The sequence below is a fragment of the Amphiura filiformis genome, chromosome 18 (assembly GCF_039555335.1).
Source record: "Amphiura filiformis chromosome 18, Afil_fr2py, whole genome shotgun sequence".
Classification (NCBI taxonomy): Eukaryota; Metazoa; Echinodermata; class Ophiuroidea; order Amphilepidida; family Amphiuridae; genus Amphiura; species Amphiura filiformis.
The window spans coordinates 1476472-1493745 of NC_092645.1; the positions used below are offsets into that span (position 1 = coordinate 1476472).

The following is a 17274-nucleotide window of genomic DNA, read 5'->3' on the forward strand; positions in this document are numbered from 1 at the left end:
ATAGATTTGAGGACGCTGAATAAAATGAGAGGGGTCTGTACCATGGAAAAGTGTGGGGAACTCTTGGTAGAGGGCGTTTTTCAAAATGGCCGCCCAAATCCCTTATTTCACCATAACTTGGTCAGAGAAGCACCCAGGAGCACGATTCCGATGTCTATACCCCTGTTTTCAGGGTCAAGGAATCCAATAGAGTCATTTACAACAGCCTTTGACCTATCATTCCAAGATGGCTGCCAACATTTCAAAATGGCCGCCAGTGAAAATTAATTTGGCTATATCTCGGGTGCAGAAAGTCCTAGAAGTATGATGCTGGTGTCTATACCCATGTTTACAGGGTCTAGAAATCCATTGGTATAATCTAAAACAGCACAGGACCTTAAATCCCAAGATGGCCGCCAAAATTTAAAAATAACCACCACTAAAATGCAGAATTTAGCCTATATCTTATCTTATCACTGGTTTATACGGACTTATCTGGGTTTACGATCCTTACCTGGGGCTAAGATACCTTAACCTTAGCATAACGCAGTCTAAACCCCAGATAAGGTATCTAAACCACAGATAAGGCGCCGTAACCCCAGATTAAGGGACATAGATTCCAGATAAAGCAGTCCAAACCCCAAATAAGGTGCCTTAACCCTAGATAAGGATCGTTAACCCCCGATAAGGGTCGTAAACCCCAGATAAGACACCTAAACCCCAGATAGGGCGCCTTAACCCCAGAAAAGAGACGTAAACCCCAGATAAGAGACGTAAACTCCAGATAAGGCAGTTTAAACCCCAGATAAGGCGCCTTAACACCAGATAAGGAACGTAAACACCAGATAAGGCATCTAAATCCCACATAAGGCATCTAAATCCCAGATAAGGCGCCTTAACTTCAGATGAGGGACGTAAACCTAGGATAACACAGTCTAAACCCCAGATAAGGCATTTAAACCCCATAGGGCTCCAAATAAGGGATGTAAACCATAAGGGATGTAAAACCCCCAAAAAGGGATGTAAACCATAGATAAGGCAGTCTAAATCCCAGATCCATTCTTTAGGCATCTAAACCCAGAGAAGGCACCTTTAACCCCAGATAAGGGACGTAAACCCCAGATAAGGCAGTCTAAACTCCAGATAAGGCACCTTAACCCCAGATAAGAGATGTAAATATAGGATAATGCAGTCTAAACCCCAAATAAGCTGTCTTAACCCCTGATAAGGGATGTTAACTGTTGATAACACAGTCTAGACCCCAGATAAGGCACCTAAACCCCAGATAGGGCGCCTTAACCCCAGAAAAGAGACGTAAACCCCAGATAAGAGACGTAAACCTCAGATAAGGCAGTTTAAACCCCAGATAAGGCGCCTTAACACCAGATAAGGAACGTAAACACCAGATAAGGCATCTAAATCCCAGATAAGGCGCCTTAACTTCAGATGAGGGACGTAAACCTAGGATAACACAGTCTAAACCCCAGCTAAGGCATTTAAACCCCATAAGGCTCCAAATAAGGGATGTAAACCATAAGGGATGTAAAACCCTCAAAAAGGGATGTAAACCATAGATAAGGCAGTCTAAATCCCAGATCCATTCTTTAGGCATCTAAACCCAGAGAAGGCACCTTTAACCCCAGATAAGGGACGTCTCACAGTTAATATAGTTAAACGCCACCAATATCAGGTGAAACTAGATGATTTAATGATCGAAAATGATCAAAAACTCAACATAGGTTGAAATGAGACTTTTCTTTTTTAAATGCACTGAACCGCAACCAAAATGGCATTGCGCCCTCCAAGCTGAAAGATACAATTAATTAGATAGGGCGAATATAATTATGCTAAAAGGTGTCATATAATGAGAAAAATATACCATTTCGAAGCATCAAAACCCAAAATTTACTTTTTTGGCAATACAACTTGGTCAATTTATTACAGTGACTTTAAACAGTCTTTTCAGATGCCACGCAAACAAATAGTTCATCATTTCCATGCATCGCCCAGGCCTATTAGTGGTGTATAACCATGCACATGAGTAGGTACTGTATCTGATATGTCGTCCATCTTGGACCTGGCAAGGGGTCTGGTTATGTAAAACATTGTGCTTTTGGTTCAAAGACATAATCATACACTTGGAAACGTGATCATAAAAACAAACTCATGCATTTATATACATTTAAGCAGTATATAAGCAGCCATATTGGTCACCATATTGAATAATAATCATAATTCTAGAATATTAAAGTCATCTTTGAGTGCATGACACAATGCTAGTTCCAGTGTTTGAAATTTAGATTTTGAGCATACTTTGAGAGAGGTATGTGGCTTTTTTTGCATGTGTCAGTCAGTTTTACAACATTTTGGCGGCCATCTTGGATTTTACCACTTATATTAAATCTTTCTTTGAGTGTCTGACACAAGGCTACATAGTTCAAGTGTTTGAAATTTACGTTTTTAGCATATTTTGAGAGCGATATATTTTTTTGCCTGTGTTCAGTCAGTTTTATAGGATTTTGGCGTCCATCTTGGATTTTACCACTTCCCACGAAATAAAAAAATGGAAACATCTTTTTTCCCATTATTTATCCCCACAAGAGACAAAATCAAGTGAAAGTTTGCTTTTAACACCGAAATCACACGACTCGATATAGTGCTGAGCACTATTAGAAAAATCCAAACCATGCAATGATTGTGTCTAATATTCACTCCACGTACTACGCGCAGTTCGCGTCGCATAGGTTTGATTCCGGAGGTTTGATTCAATTTTCGGGCGGGTTGATGCATTTATATTTGTTCATGGGTGCATTATTTTGTCTAATGCCTCTCCCAACAAGTAATACGTGTTCATTAACCTATAAATATCACCCTTTAGCTGACGAGCCGAGATATTTGGCAAGCGTCTATTCTATTCTGCTTTAACGAACACATTATTATATTTTTTAAACAAAAACAGATTTGGGCTTTTGATTTTTGTTTCCAAAAGGGCTCTTCCTCATGACAGACGAATAACGAGCTCTGGGATTCTCAGTTTGGCGTTTTTCTTACACCGTTCATAAAAGATACGGTGTTTTTTCAACGGGAATAAGCAAATGATGATATCAACTTTTATCATAGTTGATTTTGCTATGTTAGTCAACGATACAAAACACCCCAAAAATAAATTATTTTAAAACTAGCTTTATAAATAAGTATCATTTCTAATGGTTACCCAATGTTTCTTACCTCCATCCTCTATATCAGTCACTAATAATGAGAACCCTTGATCTGTGATAAACTTGTCTGTTATGAATTCAAATTGTAAACCTTCGTTAACGGGGGATAAGATAGGAGCGCGAGGCGTCATATAACCAAGCGAACCAAGATGACCAGAATAAGTAAGAACCCTTGAATTGCTAATAGTTCCAACATACAAAAGGTCGTAGCTAGTTTCAAGCTTGAAGTCCAGGAATTGAACTCGGACCCGCCTTGTCGCAGTTGGTGTTATTGTCCACTCACATCGAATCCTGTTCATATAATGTGCAGGGTATCCAGGTGATTGTATGGTAACGGAGGTGTTCAAAGATAAATGAGTTTCCTGGTTGGGACAAGCTGTGTGGAAATAAATAGACACATTTGTTAATATATTGAAATTATTGGATAGTTAATAATGAAAAAAAAAACACGAGCAAGAACTCGGAAAGAGGAAAATATTTCTCCCCCCCCCCCATTTTATTTTTTGTATTTATTGAGAATAATCACAAAATGAATCGATCGAAATGTCGCCGCCCCTAAAATCAACAAAAGGCATGCTATGTGTGGAATTGAGAAAGTATACTGATAATAAAGTGTACACGTCTAGGTATCTTGATGGATACTGTGTACCCAGCAAATACAAAATTATTTTCAAAACGTTTTAAATATGTTATGTTTTGGGGCTCGGTTTAGATAAAAACATTTTAATAATATTAAATGTCGGGTTATTTAAAGGTCATGGAAACGTTTTAAAACGTTTTGTATGAAAACACACTACAACAATATTTTAAAAATGTTTTCAAAATGTTATTATAAAAATTGTTACACACATTTTTTGCTAAATATTTTGCTAGCACTTAAATAACAATATGTTAGAATATTGGCAGTAGGTTATTCATCAAATGTTTTTGAATGTTATGAAAACGTTTTATACCCTCTATATTTCCATTATACAACCCGACATTTAAACGTTTTTCTGGCAACCTTTTCTAACCTTTCGCGAATGGTGTCGAAAACATTTTGTGTTTGATGGGTAATTAATGTGGATTTTGGTCAAGATTTAAAGCAATATTCGTAATAATTTAAAACTGGTAAAACATGACTTTTACAAGAAAACAAATCAAGCAGAGGGCCTACTATTGTCATTCTATTGTGGTGTCAGGTGTCATCCAGCTGAACAATGGGCTATTCCATTTGAAATCTATACACTCATACACCATTATGGAAGACACAACCTTAATCTCCAACAGAGGGTTGTAAATTTTAGACCCGTGTGGAAGATTATTTTGAAAACAACAATTACGATATCTTTTTAATTCCACAATTTTTTTTTAATTGTAAGAGGAAAATATTTTTGTTTTGTAAAAATCATGATTCTGAGCTAGAGAAAGAAAGAAAGAAAGAAAGATCGATCCTAAAATGAAGGGCCTTTGTATACAAACATTCGCTTCCACATGAAACAACAGATTTCGATCTAACGCACAAAATTATGTAATGGACATCTTTTGTATACTTGCCTCTGACATCGACTTGAAAGTCGCATTCATCCTTATTCTCACTACCGTCTCGTGCCACACACGTAACATTTGTTAGTCCCATCGCAAACACCGATTGAGATGGTGGATAACAGAATACGGTCACCTCACCAGAGTTATCATGAGCATTGGGAAGCTGGTATACGACCAAAGCGGTGGCTTCGCCTGGGTTTGTTAGCATCATGTGGTCGTCAGGACATGCAATCATTGGTTCTTCTACGTCTGCATTAAAAAAAGACAACCTTGCATTAGTCATCATTGATTGGTAGGCACAAATAAAAATAAAGTGGTGGGGTGGAGCAATTGGAGTTTGGTATACAACCACGCCGGCTGCTGAAGTGCTTCGTTGATCTACAGGAAATAATGCCATTGGTGGCGATTCTTCATTTGGAAAGAATAGGAAAACCATTCATTCATCCAACCTCATTCATTTGTGATCACGATAAGTGATCGATAATTTTGCCATGTCACAAATAATAATTATCTTAGCTCATCAATTCATTTAGGGGCGCTAAAAGTACGCCCGTTTTTACGAAGCAACTTTCACAATATCATTTTTGCAGGGATGCGAAAGCTCTAAACTGAGTGTGTGTTTGTGTTATCGCAGTTTATTTTGGAGGTGTCGTGTAATCCTTCATATGCAATTAAAAAAAGAGCAAATGGGAATCTTGCCTTTTACGTCAACTTGAAAGTCACAGGTCACGCTATTCCCACTGCTGTCTCGTGCTTCACACAAGACATTTGTTTCTCCTATGGCAAACTCAGATCCGGATGATGGGACGCAAACTACGGTTATGGTTTCACCAGAGTTGTCCGTGGCAGTTGGAATATGGTATAAAAACGTAGCGGTGGATTGACTTGGGTCTGTCACGATATCATAGTCTGCAGGACATATGGTCATCATTGGCGGTTCTTCGTCTGAAAAAAACCAAACATGAACAATAAACCGAAAAAACACAAACAAACAAACATAAGGAATAAGATTAATTCATTAGCGCAGATAAACGATCGATCGTTATGCTTGCAATAATTGTTATTCATTTATGGGCACCAGAAGCTCCAAATGCATGTGTCTGTGTCTATGCCTGTTATAGTGTTGTCGTGTAATATATTCTAGACAATCATAAAGAGGAAAGAAAAGCAAATGGAAATCCTGCCTTTCACGTCAACAGATTTTCGATCTACCGATTTCACGCGCAAAATTATTTAATAAGCCTCTTTTGTATACTTGCCTCGGACGTCGACATGAAAGTAGCATCCATCCTTATTCTCACTACCGTCTCGTGCCACACACGTAACATTTGTTAGTCCCATCGCAAACACCGATTGAGATGGTGGATAACAGAATACGGTCACCTCACCAGAGTTATCATGAGCATTGGGAGGCTGGTATACAACCAAAGCGGTGGCTTCGCCTGGGTTTGTTAGCATTATGTGGTCATCAGGACATGAAGCAATCACTGGTTTTTCCACGTCTAGATTTAATAAAACAGCTTTAAGTTTGTCATCATTGATGGGGAGGAAATCACGATTATCATATGTGATGCGATCAAGCAAAATCAGTCGGAACTCGGAAATATTAAATTTTGATTTTCTTATAAGATAGTAAAAAGCATTTACAAAGCTGCATTGTGCAGAAAACCCCATTGAAATTGAGCTCCAAATTGAGTTCCAAAGATATGAGCAATTAAAGAGTTTCCAAAACAACAGGAAACAAAAGGTAATAATATTTCCGAGTTCCAACTGATTTTGATTGATCGCATCACATATTAGCTGTAGAGGTGAAGTAATAATCGGACTAAGTACCATAGCAATAGGTGAATACAATTTTGACTATATCGCCCTGCACAACAACGTTCAAGCGGTATGCATTGAACCATATTATGCTAATCACTCGTACCTGTAAGATTAGTATCTTCGAAAAGAGCGGTATTGCATTCAAACTATGATTCCAGACATACACAGTTGGTGAGTGCAACCTACTTGTAGTACAGGGCGATATAATCAAAATTGTATTCATCTATTACTATGGTAGTTGATCCGATTTATTACGTCACTTCTACAGCGAATACGGACGGCAACTTTGGCAATGAGTTATATTTTGATTCCCTTTTAAATATAAACGAGAAAAAGAGTGCTCAATAAAAAAAGACGGGGAGGGAAGGGAGCAGAGGCTTAATCTGGGTGTCTTGATCTGCAGGAAATGATGCAATTGATGTCGGTCTTTCGTCTTGGAAAAGCAAAGGAAATCAATCCCATTCATTAAGGGGTCAGTTACCCAAAATATTAGGTAACGTTTCTTGTTTATCTTCAATACAAAAGATAATAATTTTTCATTGATGGTCGGCTTTTCATCCCAGCCACAAACACTTTATGTACATAATCATTAGATTTACATAAAATTAGACGAACCAAATTATTCCATGCTGATTCACTACAGACTGTTTCACCCAAAGGCTCCTCATGTGAATGAGAGAAATGTAGAACAAACGTAGAGTTATTTCCGTTTCGCGCGCTCCTTAAACATGTTTAACGCGCTTGATTTTTATACGATCGCTTGCGTTTTTCCTTAAACATGTTTAACGCTCTGACCGCTTTCTTGCGTGTCGCTTACGGTGTCGCTTACATAATTATATTTTATATTTTCCGTTTTGCGCGATATTCAGCAATAGTGACAATAAGCTATTGAATATTTGTACGAAGCAACGTTCACAATATCATTTTGTTTAGGGATGACAACGCTCTAAACCGAGTTTTTTGTTGTGTTTATCCCTGTTCATTTTGGTGGTGTCAAACAAAAAGCATACCACAAACAAACAAACAAACAAACAAGGAATTAGCTTAATCATTTGCGCTGATAAAGTGATCGATCATTATGTTCGCAATAATGTTCTTAGTTCATTTATTTAGGGGAACTTTAGTGTCATACGAGTTTATTCTACATAAAGAAATAGAAAGGAACAAAATATGCTTTTTACGTCAACCTTATAGTCACAGGTCCCGCTATTCCCACTGCTGTCTCGTGCTTCACACGATACATCAGTTTGTCCTATGGCAAACTTTAATCCGGATGGTGGGTCACAAACTATGGTTATGGTTTCACCAGAGTTGTCCGTGGCAGTTGGAGTCTGGTATATAAACATAGCGGTGGATTGACTTGCGTCTGTCACGATATCTTGGACTGCAGGACATGTAGTCATCATTGGCGGTTCTTCGTCTGAAAAACAATACATAAAATAAACCACCAAACAAACAAGCAAGCATTCAAACAAACAAACAAACAAGGAATTAGCTTAATCATTAGTGATCGATCATTATGTTTGCATTTTTTTTTGTTCATTTTATTTTATTTTTTCAAAAAGAAGTAACAGAATCAGTGACAGATTACTCTTTGGTGTTCATGGGCTGAGTAACAGATCGAAAGGAAAAAGAAAGTCATTTGAAGCCATTTAGAATTGAATTTCCGAGGCTTCTTTTGGCTATTACCTAATACCCCCCATATTCTCACACAGTGCCCCCTAATTTAGATCCACATGGTCCGTCTCTCACTGCGGTAAACCTTACCTAATGCCAACAATAATGCTCTGTACACAATGACCTCATATTTGTCATTTTGCACTCACCGGTTTCTTCTTTTCTTTTATTATGATTTTTGGTATGTCTGATATACCCACTAAAGTATAATGATTTTCAGACACATAATAAATTGAAATAGGTATACAGAAAATACCGTAAAACCCCGTCTACAAGCATATATAGAGGTTTTTTTTTTTATAAAAGCTTAATTAATTCGAAGCAAGCGTTAATATACCAATACAATAGATCGGTCTTAAAATAATACTTGTTTGTATATGCTTGGATCCGTAATTTATTTGCTCAAACTCCATAATGGCGACTGGATTAATGTAGCTTTCATCAGAATCACGCTATATGCTTGTAGATGGGGTTTTACGGTATGGCATTATCATCAATATTTTATAGGGTAAAAAAACACTCGGAAACACTCGGAAAGAGGAAAATTTGTTGGAATTTTTGACGTGTTCATTCTATTTTTGTTCCTTTGTATTGATTGAGAATACATGTGATTACAACTTCTAAAATGTAATCCTGTGTGTAACGTTGGCTAATTTTTGATGATACTTGCCTCTAACATCGACTTGAAAGTCACATTTATCCTTATTCTCACTACCGTCTCGTGCCACACACGTAACATTTGTTAGTCCCATCGCAAAATGCGATTTAGATTGCGGAGAGCAGGATACGATCGCCTCACCAGAGTTATCTTGAGCATTGGGAAGCTGGTATACAACCAAAGCGGTAGCTTCGCCTGGGTTTGTTGGCATTATTTGGTCAGCAGGACATGAAGCAATCACTGGTTCTTCTACGTCTAGATTAAATAGAGACAACTTTAAATCAGCCATCATTAATTGTTATGAAATCACGGTTATGAACGTGGGGCTGCAAACGTGACAACGTGAGTTAAATTTTGATTCCCTTTTCAATATAGAAGAGAATAGACCGCTCTAAAAAGGGAGAGGGAAGGGAGCAGAGGCTTAACAAGGGTTTCTTGATCTGCATGAAATGATGCAATTGGTGTCAGTTCTTTGTCTGGAAAAAGTAAGGACATCAATCCCATTCCCTAAGGGATTGGTCACCCACTTTTGCACAGTAGTTTTTGTTGGATATGAGTACAGAGAATTTTTTTTCCAGGATCTGTGATATGAGGGACAAAAAACATTAAAATATTTTATAGGTCTTTTATGAAATTTCTTGAATATTTTCATTGTGGAGCTCCACAATTGAGTGTTTGTTTGTCTTTATCTAAGTGGTATCGAGTAATCCATTATAGACAATAAAAAAGAGGAAGACTTGCCTTTTACGTCAACCTGAAAGACACATGTCCCGCTATTCCCACTGCTGTCTCGTGCTTCACACGTGACCTTTGATTGTCCTATGGGAAACTCAGATCCGGACGGTGGATCGCAAACTATGGTTATGGTTTCACCAGAATTGTCCGTGGCAGTTGGGGTCTGGTATATAAACATAGCGGTGGATTGACTTGCGCCTGTCACGATATCATGGTCTGCAGGACATGCAACAATCATTGGCGGTTCTTTGTCTACACAAACAAAACAAAAACAAAACAAAAACAAAACAAAAACAAAACAAAAACAAAAAACAAAACAAAAACAAAACAAAAACAAAACAAAAACAAAACAAAACAAAAACAAAACAAAAACAAAACAAAAAACAAAACAAAAACAAAACAAAAAACAAAACAAAAACAAAAACAAAAACAAAAACAAAACAAAAACAAAACAAAAACAAAACAAAAACAAAAACAAAAACAAAAACAAAAACGAAACAAAAACGAAACAAAAACAAAACAAAAACAAAACAAAAGCAAAACAAAAACAAAACAAAAACAAAACAAAAACAAACAAAAATAAAAACAAAAACAACCAAAGTAAAAACAAACAAAAACAAGGAATTAGTTTAATTCATTAGCGCTAATAAGTGATCGATCATTATATCATAATACTTATAATAATGTTCAATATATTCTATTCTGGACAATCATAAAGAGGAAAAAGGCAAATGGAAATCTTGCCTTTTACGTCAACTTGAAAGACACAGGTCACGCTATTCCCACTACTGTCTCGTGCTTCACACGTAATATTTGACTGTCCTATAGCAAACTCAGATCCGGATGATGGGTCACAAACTACGGTTATAGTTTCACCAGAATTGTCCGTGGCAGTTGGAGTCTGGTATATAAACATAGCGGTGGATTGACTTGCGTCTGTGACGATATCTTGGTCTGCAGGACATGCAGCAATAATTGGAGGTTCTTCGTCTGGAAAAACAAAACAAAAAAACAACAAAAACAAACAAAAATACCAACAAACAAAAACAAGGAATTAGTTCATTAGCGCTGATAAGTGGTCGGTCATTATACTTGCAAATAATGTTCATTCATTTAGGGGCGCCAGAAGCTCCACACGCATGTGTATGTGTCTATGCCTGTTTAAGGTTGTCATGTAATATATTCTAGACAATCATAAAGAGGAAAGAAAAGCAAAGGAGATCTTGCCTTTTACATCAACTTGAAAGTCACAGGTCACGCTATTCCCACTGCTGTCTCGAGCTTCACACGAGACAATTATCTGTCCTATGGCAAACTCAGATCTCGATGGTGGGTCACAAACTACACTTATCTTCTCAGCAGAGTTATCCGTAGCAGTTGGAATCGGGTATTCAACACTAGCGGTGGCTCTGCTAGAATCTGTAATAGCTTCTGTGTTTGCAGGACACGAGGCAAACACGGGTGCTTCTTTGTCTGGAAAAATTAAGTTAACATGGTTAAAGAAATAAGCTATTCCAGTTTAAATCCAAATACCTCTTATGATCTGCAACAGGGGATGTAGATTTGAAATGGAGTCACCCATTCAGGTAAACCCAGTGAAATGTACTGTGTGAAAGATTATAGTAATATCTTCCAAACGGGGTGTATGGATTTCAACTTGAACTTGGACTCTGCCAACAATGGCTAATGTTTCTGAACATTTTAATCATTGTACATGTTACTATATACATTCTATTTATATAACGTGTTCTGACTTGACTTAAATTAAAGTACCATACAATAGCCTGTTATTTTAAGTGTTCACTAAGGGTAATGTGTGACATGATCTGGTCCATGGGGCCAAAGGAAGCATTTTGGAAATTGAGTTACTGTAATATTACATTACACATACAATAGGTTATCATTTACTGAAAACACCAAAGGTCTAGTATACTTGGTTCTAAAGTTATGAAGTTTTTTTGTTTTCTATTTTCTTATGTATTTTATTTTTTTTTGACTCCATATTTTGCCTCTATCTCAGTTTCGAATTTGCCGACTTTGGCCCGCATGGACCAGATCGTGTCACATATGTGACCCGTTACAGCAAAAGGTACCTTAAGTCGGGAGCTACATATGCCTTATTTTGCTAGTAACAAATGCATTCTAAACCAATCATTAATCCTATTGTTGTAGAGGATAATAAGCTTGTACCTGTCTATAGAACTGTTTGTTATACAGCTCTAGTCTTTATTTGATATGGCTAATCCCTGTTCAAGTGGCGTGAGTGGTGGGTTACAAAAGCATTGTATTGTATTTGTATAGGTATGTAGCCACCCACTAACAATGAGAAGACATTCCTGAACCTCGTTGACTTGTAGATGATTTGAAATGACCGCCACTTCAGATTGTCATTATTGTTTGATATTTTCTGCCAACATTGGGGAAAAAGAGACACTTGTAGCAGCCGACATAAGGTACCTTTCGCTGTAACGGGTCACATATGTCCGTGCAAAGAAACACGTAACTGTTACGTCTCTGAATAAGTTCATCGTAACCTGTTATTTGAGGGCTTTCCGGTACGATTCCAAATTAAATGTAATGTTTACTCACAACTTGTCGTTTTATCATTGAAGAAGCCACTAGTGTAGCGGTGAAACGTTGCTAAATTGTGAGTTAACATCTACATTGTGAGAGAACTTATTTTATTTGGAATTGCATAAGCAGAATTTCATATCACAGTTACGAAAGCATATTTACTCGCCGTAGAAGTGATGTAATAATCGGATTAACTTCCATAGCAAGAGCTGAATATAAATTTTGAATGTATCACCCTGCCCTACAACATTCACGCAGTACCTATGCATTGAACCACGTTTGTCAAAGAAAGGGGATAAAGACCTGGAATGTAATTCTATAGAGTGATAAGTATCTTTAAAAAGAGCGGTATTGCCTTCAATGAATGATTGCAGACATACACAGGTGATGAGTGCAATCTGCTTGAAGTGCAGGGCGATATATTTAAAAATTATATTCGTCTATTGCTATGGTAATTCATCCTGTTACATCGTTACTTCTACGGCGAATTCAGGTTTGACGAATGAAATGACTATTATCGTTTTTCTACGGGCCACGGAGGACTAGTGGTAGGCGTATCCACACAACAACATAATTCACAGAGTAGTCTACAGTGTACTTCGGCTATATCTATAAATGCGCTTTTATAAATGCGCACGTGACCCATGGGCACGACAAGCCGACCAGCAAACGTGACCAAATCCTCGTGCATTGACCACTATACATAAAAGGATAGGAACTCTGTGAACAAATATCATCAGATTTAAGTATTAATTGCATTGCAAAATGATTACACATTTTGCAATTCCGAACGGAAACGTTTATAATATAATCACAAAGTTGAACAAAATAGACATTTTTGCTGCACAGCAGTCTCATGTTGTTCCGCCTTTGCATTCAAATGTATAAAAAGACCACTCGCTATTAAACCTCATCCGTGGAAAAACAGTTACATTCCTTTAAAAGAGCATAGGCCTATCTTCAAAAGTTGTGAGCTGTTTGAAATATTTCTTTCGGTTTATTAAAGGTAACGAATAAAGGTTTCTTTACATACCAAAATATATTTGATTAACCTTTCAAAAATAGGAGAAAAAGAGGGCGCAATGAGGGTTCTTTTTTTTTTTGGGGGGGCCTGTTTAACTGACATTGAAACGTTCTCTCTAAAATACTGTGTATTTGCTGGGAAGATTGGCACTGAATCTTTTAGAGGGTGCATTTGTTGTTGCTGTGGTTGTTAATTCCATTCCATTAAACATAATGGCTCATTGGTTAGTTTTATTTGTGGTCTGCTGCTTTCTAAGATGATCGCTGGAATATTCAACGCCATCAGTTTGAAATCAATTATCTTAATGGATTTCAGCTATAATTTCAGACCCATTATAAATTAATGTGTATCGTAAGCGATTTCTACGATATTGCTTTTTTTACTTATCTGATTATTATCGCAATAAAATTACCACGTGTACAGTGCATGCCATGAAATCATGCTGTGGTATTTACAACTACGCCACAATATCGGTTATATATTTTGTCAGAACCTTTTTGTAATATATTATCCATTTTTAATATGGTTTTGCGATACTTAAGACTTCTGTGGTTCTATAAGCATACTCAAAAGCTTATGCACTAACTAGTGATGCCCCCCCCCCCCATCCTCCGTCGGCATGCCAAAGTTATTTCCCTCACTCTCGGCCTATCCCTTGCACAAGCCATATTTTTGAATTCCAATTTGAAAAACTTCAAATGCTCTAAATGTATTGTACAAGCGTTACTTAGAGATTGCCTGCTCTGACAGATGTCCCGGACTGACTCTTCACTACAGCCTATCTATATTATCATTTGTTCTTGTACAACTGTATAACTGCTATGAATTATCCTGCCGTAAGATGCTTAATTCCGTAATGGAGTATTTACACTAGTCTAACTACTAGATATCTTACTAACGTAAAAAAAGTAAAGGAGTCGAACCTGTATTTGTTTTATAATACAGGACGGAGTGTCCATCTCTCTTTCATTAGCGATTAAGCCAGACTCCACCCTGAAATGTTGCTATGGGGATCGCCACATGGGCATAACACGATGGCGTTGCCAGGGCTCGAACCCGCAACCTTCCAATTATGAGTCAGAGACCGTTCCGCTCGGCCACCGTGCTCCTATCAGGCTTTCCTTACCATGGTTGTTCACCTTGCATTATTCCTCATATCTTTTCCGTATCTTACTACTCTAAGGATACACCAAAAATAAAGAATCTCCTATAAAACTAACCTGCAATAACAACTGCAAATCTGCACTGCTTACTATTATTTTTTACATCTGTTGTTTTGCAAGAGACCTCTGTTCGTCCGATGGTGAATCTGGTGCCAGATGGAGGAGAACAAATTACGCTTAAAGCCTCGCCGTAGTTGCCAATTGCCTCGGTATCTTCCCACGTGATCATGCGCGTTGCTTCTCCTCGGAATGTCGATGATTCAATCACACCATTTGCTGGGCAAGTCAAACCTTCGAGTTTCATCCAATAAAACACATAAAACAGTATTTAGTTAACGTTAAAATTAAACTTTGCAACAAGAAAGTATAACCGACAAAATAGACACTCGCCTTGGTCAAAACCGTTATCAGGCTTTCTTAACCATGGTTCTTCAACTTGCATTATTCCTCATATCTTTCCTTTCTTGATTTTCTTGAAAATACTTTACTGACGTTGTTGTTGGTTCTTTTACCATAGTGTTTTTAACTTGTAAACATGCAACCATACTTTTTGATCACTCATAGATCCGACAATAACGCTATTTCCCGGAAGTCGTGTCTAATTTTGAAAGTAGATAATGTACAATGTTTCGTCCCATGGAAAAACAGTGGCGGACATTTAAAAATGAATTTAGAAGAGCAGTGATGACATCACTTGCATTACATTCCAGATGTTAAATCATATGCAAAATTTGAGGAAAAATATACGAGTCCGTTTTATTTTAGGGCCATTTGTCTATAACTGGTCTTTACATGTAGCCCTATGGAGAGAGTGCACGTTGAGGGCGCTATAACCCCCATTTTAGGAACAAAAATGTGATTAAAAAAACGGACTCGTGCGAATTTTCGTAAATTTTTAGAGTATGTAGTATGAACATGAAGAAATATAATCAAGTAGTTGCCTTACCTGCTCTTCTCCGAAAAAAATAAAAAGTCCTATACCTCAAAGATAATGAAACCTAGGTGTGATCGACGTAAATTATATTAGAAAAAATACAATTTTTCAACAGATTCGCCGTCGCACATAATAAACGAGACAAGCTGAAAAAAAAGAGGAGATCTCGCCCGGGAATCGAACCCATGAAATGTTGTGTCCTTTCATTGTTTTTTTTTTCTGGCTTTGACATCCCTGACTATATTGGGTTACTCATAGAGAGTACGAATTTCAAATATGTTTAACTGAATGGGTGACTGCATTTGAAATTTACACTCCCTGTGTGGGACATTTAAGTCATGTACTCCATTGAGGGTGTAGTATGGATTGTAACTGCAATGGCGCATTCTGTGTGATTCACAAGTTAAATAGTGTTTCATATTAAGTAATTGACCTTAGCACATCAGACGCTTAGCCCACACATTTTACCTTGGTCCCATGTTAACTATTTCTACATTTTATGTTGAACACATGTAGCTATTGTAAATATGGATTTATACTTTCAAATTGTCAATCATTTAATACATTCTTACTGATGCAATTCAAATGATAATGATCCCTGATCTCCTCAATGTTACTGCCAACGAATGGTTTATCAACTTGCACAGGCTGAAACAACAAATTAGGCGGAATTTGGCTAAATCCTCCGAACCTGACGCTAGTGCATTGACACGGGTCTGGAGAAAACAAGACCCACCGCCAAATCTTGTTTCCTTGTATCACTTCACCAACTTCGCATGCATTATGTGCTCGAACATGAACCATGCTTTCTGAAATGGACATAAAATAATAGGAGAGATGTTAGTCATATCTGATATAACCAGTGGCGTAGCCACAATTTTTTTTTTTTTTTCAAGGCAAATTTAAAGGGGGCACCTTTTGGCGATAAACTCAGTTTATGGTACATATACGCGCGGCATATTGAAGCTAAACTGGTGAAATATGGTACAAAAGTGGAATAAAATCGCAAAAAGCGTGCAATAGCTGGCACTTTTTAGGTGAAATGGCAAAATTTGAGGTTAATTTGGTCAGAAACACGGAAAGAAGATTACATATTGGGGCGGCCATCATCCCACTGTCTTGGTTACGCCACTGCATATAACTATAACATTGTACAAATAAAGAGTATTACTTTTAAACAATTGAACCGGGTTTTTCTTTTATTTACTTATGTATCAACTCTTGACAATATATATATATAATTAATACGTATATCGTGTAGCATAATGTTACAAATCGAATTACAAATTATAGGCCTAATTATGTCTTCAATCCATGCTTTAATAACATATGTTCGTGTTTTAATAATAATAATAACATAATATCACTTTAATGTGCCTTTTCTTCAGGTGTTATAATAAATGGACAAATTATACATTCAGTGCACAGGCGGTAGACATTAACGTATCCAGAGGTTTTTTAAAGGACTTTCTGAGATCTGTCGAGAGCCATAAAAAACTTTTTGAAATCTTTAAAAAACGGTTGATAAATCAAGGATTTACTCTTTAACCATTTCCATTTCAGATAAATCAGCAAAATATCAAAAAATAGGTGTGTCTACTTACCTGGAAGAGTACACAATAGTTGAAGCATCAGTACCAAATTGAACCGATTCATCACGTGGGTCACCCACATGATTTAGCAGGTGAAAAAACACATTAATTCAATGTATCAGTAACATTTGATATTGGATAAAATTAACTTTTACACCATGACACATACTCAAGATGTAAACTATAATACACATCAATCAGTAGCCTGTCGTGGATAACCAGATAACGTGTGATTGTAAAGCGAGGAAGAACAAAATGTCACTTGATACAAACTACATATTATCGTGGACCAGAGAAAAAATGGTTTTTAATGATCATTTGTAGAAATAAAAGTAATTAGATAGAACAGCTTAAGGTTATTAATTATTT

General features: G+C 37.1%; 1 protein-coding gene across 1 annotated transcript; it reads right to left on the bottom strand.

The window, feature by feature from the left end:
* Positions 1–4358: 4358 nt before the first annotated feature.
* Positions 4359–16987, bottom strand: LOC140139668 (hyalin-like). Its single transcript, XM_072161371.1, has 12 exons — positions 16918–16987; positions 15886–16122; positions 14437–14670; positions 10846–11091; positions 10363–10608; positions 9625–9870; positions 8896–9138; positions 7765–7968; positions 5984–6226; positions 5424–5669; positions 4734–4973; positions 4359–4417 (listed from the first exon to the last, which is right to left on the bottom strand). Exons 1-12 carry the CDS (start codon positions 16985–16987, stop codon positions 4359–4361), a joined length of 2514 nt encoding a protein of 837 aa, XP_072017472.1.
* Positions 16988–17274: the final 287 nt, after the last annotated feature.